This window comes from Penaeus japonicus, unplaced genomic scaffold, assembly GCF_977035675.1.
Source record: "Penaeus japonicus unplaced genomic scaffold, GWHDUDI00000001_assembly GWHDUDI00000017, whole genome shotgun sequence".
Taxonomy (NCBI): Eukaryota; Metazoa; Arthropoda; class Malacostraca; order Decapoda; family Penaeidae; genus Penaeus; species Penaeus japonicus.
This window is the reverse complement of record NW_028234419.1, coordinates 15,847,715-15,852,714: the sequence shown is the minus strand read 5'-3', so window position 1 is coordinate 15,852,714 and position 5,000 is coordinate 15,847,715. Positions and strand designations below refer to the sequence as shown.

Here is a 5,000-nt window from a genome sequence, read left to right as displayed (position 1 = left end):
TTCTTCCCTTGTTGGAATATTGATGATTTGGTTAAGGTAAAAATTTTCTTCAAAATCTAAAAGCATTCTCGCTGGTTGTTTTTCATCTTTAGTGGCATTTGCTCCTATCTTTATTTTCTTTGTTTCCCAATCGATAAAGGGGAAATTAAAATCGCCAAGTATAATAATAGCTTCAATTTCCCTTGTATTGACAATGTAATTACTAATAATGCCTAGTGATTCATTGAAAAATGTTTCTGTTGTTCCAGGAGGTCTGTATAAAATAATGTATAGCTTTTTTGTATCTTTTGCCAATACCCCTAGTATTTCTACTGTATTATTAGAGTATTCTATTACAGTATCCATTCTAGTTGCTAATTCTTTCCTGATATAAAGAGCTACTCCTCCTCTGCTTCTCTTATTTCTATCTTTCCTTATTAACTCATAGTTGTCAATTTTAATTTCTTCATTTTTTATGTCTTCATTCAGATGAGTTTCTGTAAGAGCTATCATTGAATAATTGTTGATTTTTGCCATGTCCTCTAGATATGTAGGTTTTGTCTGGTTATTTTTTGGATAAAATATATTTAGCAATATGAGAGTCTCAAATAAATTATTTCTTTGCTTGTCTACATTACCTACTGTTGTTAGATAGTTGATGTCGTTTCCCCCTACTTTGGGGGAGCTGGACCTTCCCCCGGTGTAGCGGTGGGTGTTTCATTACCTGCCTTTGTTCGAATAGGTATGCTTCGCAGGACTGAATGTCCTTGTCTGTTGCTGGTGATATACCAGTGTTTTCCTGCTCCGTCTTTTTCTCTGTTTTCTCTTAGTTTATGTATCAATGTTTTTTGACTTTGCCTTTTTTCATAGCTCAAGTCCGGTGATATCCATGCTTCTTTATATTCATCAATTTCCTTTAGTTTCATATTCTTTCCAATCAGTTTCCATTTCTGTTTTTCATTTTCTAATTTGACCTTAATTGGCCTTGGTCTCAAAGCCTCCTTTAAATATTTGCCCTCTCTAAAGGCAATCTCAACTTTGATAATTTCATTGAGGTTCAATTTTGTTATGATATCATTAATCATTTTCATATCATTTGTTTTCCTGATTTCAGGATCATTTTCTTCTTCTTCTTCTAGATTGTATATAAAGAGCCTATTTGCTCTGAATGTATCTTCATTTTTCTTCTCTGACTTTTCTTTTGTAGGTTGTTTTGGTTGCTTCTTTTTGTCGCCTACAACCTTCCAGTCAGCCTCATCATCTTTTTTTTTGGTTGTTCAGCGTATGAAATATCATTGTCTAGAATATTCTTGGCCTGTTTATCTTATTTTTGTCTTACTATATCAGAAAACAGTTTCTTTTCTTCTTCCTGATTTACTTTACTTTGCTCACCTCTTGGATTTTCTTGTTTCTTCTTTGGCTTTACTTTTACATTTTTAGTGTCTTGTATAGCCTTTTCTGTTTCCAATTCAGCAGCCTGAGTTACCTTTTTTTCTTTAGGTTTTTCTTTTTGCTCTTGTTTTAATTCATGAATTTCATCTTTCAATATTTGTATCTCCCTCAAACATTGAATCTTGAAGTCCTTTAATTCTTCATACATTTTCTGAATTATGTTTTCTAGTGGGCATGCCCCTTCACACTTTTTGGGTGTGCTGATTTTTTGGTCACCGATATGGCTCATTTCCTCTTTTTCCAGAATGTCTGATACGGGTGCATATACATTTTCTGCCATTGTGTCCCTATTTTCCTCAATTCTAATTAGTTCTTTTTAGAAAAAAAACTGGCTTCTGATATATCGTCACAACTTTGATTTTTTTTCCAGTTCAGTTTCAAGACTAGAATTACTTTTAGTATTGATGTCTTTGCACCAGCTGCAGTCTTTCTGTATATTTTCTTGATTATCTATTTTTAGTTCATTATTGATGCCTGTTAGGTAAGCATCAATATTACTTATAATTTCTTTCCTGTTTTTCAAGTAAGTATTTTCACATTTGTGGCATTTTTTTCTATCACAGGTTTGGCATATAAATTGCTTTTTTTCATTGTGTTTAAAACATTTCAGTTTTAGAGTTTCTTTTACTTCTCCTTGGTTTAAACATGTAGTGTTTAAACCCTTAGAGTTATCTAAGTCTGGTCAAGGTCACCTTGGAAGCAGCTGGGCCACGCTGAACCGCTGACCCAGCGTTTTGACCTCCCCTCTCTCCTTGATGCCACTTCTTTTCCTTCCAGTTGTTTTTTGTTCTAATTTATTTTCTATTTTGTCTTTCCTATTTTTTTGCTAGATCATTCAGTGCTTTGTACACTTCACTAATCTCTGTTCATTTCCCCCCAGCCTCGTGGCAGGCGGGGATGAGAAATTAAGGGTTTTTTCAGAGCAACAGTTCAGCACGTCCACACTGTACAGCTGCTACTACTATATATACATATGTGTGTGTGTGTACGTACACACACATATATATGTATGTATATATATATATTCATATATATATACATATATCTTTTTCTCATCTCTCTATCTATTCATGTATCCATGCATTTATCTATGTAGCAATTGATGTATCTAATCTATCAACCCCTCTTTCTAACCCTATTATACTGTAATCTATATATATTTATATCTATATGTATTTATTTCTATATATCAACTCAAATATATGTCTGTCATACATATGCATATAGGAATATATATATATATATATATATATATATATATATATATATATATATACATATGGGGGAGCATTACTTCCCACATCTGCCAACATTCCAGTGGTAAGGATGTTACTGATTTCATCACTATCTCTTTTACGGAAGCTATACTATGTAAATGATAATTCATTTTTTAGTACACATTAGTTATGAAGCGGATTTCTCTGAGACCTTGCAACATCACCAGATAAAGTCATGTTTGAAGTATGATCATTTTTGGTCCTGTATTCGTAAGGAAAAGAATAGTGATACATATATAAATGGTAAATAAGATTGGGTGATTTTCTCCAAATAAACAAACACTTCGCTAATTATGATTTGATGTTTATAACATTGATACACATGAAAATCACTTTTGATTATGAGTTTATTTACAATCCATCAGAAAAGAGTCAAGTGGCGTGATAACGAGCCATCAGAAATAATCTATTCGAATGTAATTCCTCGTGCACGCTGATCCTCAGCAATTCGGAGCAGTTCATACACGTGTTCGGGCAGCGGAGGGGCGACGGGCAGGAGGTCGGACGAAGGCTGGTAGCCGTTCTCGTCGGCGATGAAGCTGACCTGGGCGATGGTTCCGTCGGCAAGGGGGAAGCTGTGGACATGGAGCTTGGTGTTAATATTGCATTTCAATCAAACCGTGTAATGTAATCCGAAATCAAGCAACAAATGCAATTAAAAGATTTTTTCACTTTACCTGAATGAACCTTGCATGTTGCTCTGGCCCTCAGATCCAGGAGTTCCTTGGTTGGAGGAGCTGATGCCGTTGCTGGTCTCGAAAGTGTACTGGAAGTTTCCGTCGCCGTTGTCGGACCTCTCGTCCAAAACGGTCTCGGCCTCAGAGTCGGGTCTCTGGGGGCGGGCGAGGGCGACGGCGGCCAGGCAAGCGAAGATAATCTGTGGGTATCAACTATTGCTTATCACAGAATTAAAGGCACAGTAGGTGTGTCTGTAATCCGTGGATGGTGTATGTTTTTACACATGCGTACATGAAAAATATCAACTTTATCTACAAGCCCCACCAACTAGACGCATCAAGTACATTTGTAGAAGAGAGGACACATTTGGGTGTACTCACCAGCCTCATGATTCCTGTTTCAAGACAGTCTTGTCAGCGGCAGATGAGGTTTATATACTCCCGTAAAACCGGAGAAGGTTAAGCAAGTCCGGGAGAGAAGGGAGGGGGTGCAGGGGGCAGGGGGCAGGGACTAGAGGAGAGTCAAGATGCTTGAATGCCTGAGATTCCAAGGTGACAAACTCATTTTGTACTTAAGAAATTTTCAAGGACCAAAGTACATTTCGTAAACATTTTATATTATTTTTTTGTAAGTTTTCGCGGTATGAATTGTTTTTATTTTATTTTACTTCATTACGTTTAAAAAGGTTTCTGAAATTTAATAAAGAGCTTTTACAATTTACAATTACATATGTGTATAACTGCGTATACATATACATACACTCACATACATAGAATGAACAGAAATGAAAACAAAGGGAAAAGTATCAGAATGGATTCGAGAGCAAGCAAAAATTGACTAAAAGGAAGAAGTGGCAACAGCTTGGGCAGAAGGGATCTATAAAAGTACATTGCGACAGAGAAAATGCAATGTCAATTTATTGCCCCTTAAAGACTTACGATACACGTTTCTTATTACATGTATAAATTAGAATAAAAAGGAAACAAATATATATATATATATATATATATATATATATATATATATATATATATATATATATATGTATATATATAAAATATCTTTTTTTTATTTCTTTTTTTTTACAAGTTAAAGGAGAAAATATATATATGAATCACGATATTCTGCGGGAAGAAGTTAAATGTGTGTGTGTTTGTTTGTGTGTGTGTGTTTTATTTCTGTCCCCAGTTAGCTATGTTAAACACAGTGTAATAGAGTAATGTGTACCGATTATGTATTGCTAGTACGATAAGTTGCAAGGCACCTGCCGACCCTTTGCCCATTCTTGCATGGTAGCCGTTGCGATCGTTGAAGGTTTAGGTGAAATATTATATTCTGCACTTTATGTGAATCCGTGTGTGTGTGTGTGTGTGAGCTATATATATATGTGTGTGTGTATGTGTGTGTTTGTGTATGTGTGTATATATATATATATATATATATATATATATATATATATATATATATATATATGTATGTATATATGCGTGTGTGTATACATATATACATACATACACCACACATATGTATATATATATATATATATATATATATATATATATATATATATATATATATATATACACACACATATATATATATATGTATATATAT

At 34.3% G+C, this 5,000-nt stretch overlaps 1 protein-coding gene across 1 annotated transcript; it reads right to left on the bottom strand.

Annotated features, from left to right (window-relative positions):
* Positions 1–3,037: 3,037 nt before the first annotated feature.
* On the bottom strand, positions 3,038–3,809 carry LOC122265675 (cuticle protein AMP4-like). The gene is made up of 3 exons (XM_043035071.2): positions 3,767–3,809; positions 3,386–3,585; positions 3,038–3,283 (listed from the first exon to the last, which is right to left on the bottom strand). Exons 1-3 carry the CDS (start codon positions 3,773–3,775, stop codon positions 3,115–3,117), a joined length of 378 nt encoding a protein of 125 aa, XP_042891005.1. The 5' UTR covers positions 3,776–3,809; the 3' UTR covers positions 3,038–3,114.
* Between the last annotated feature and the right edge of the window lie 1,191 nt (positions 3,810–5,000).

Coding starts and splice junctions, on each gene's coding strand:
- LOC122265675 (XM_043035071.2), bottom strand. Junction 3,284..3,385: donor AACATGCAAGGTTCATTCAG/GTAAAGTGAAAA, acceptor CCATGTCCACAG/CTTCCCCCTTGCCGACGGAA.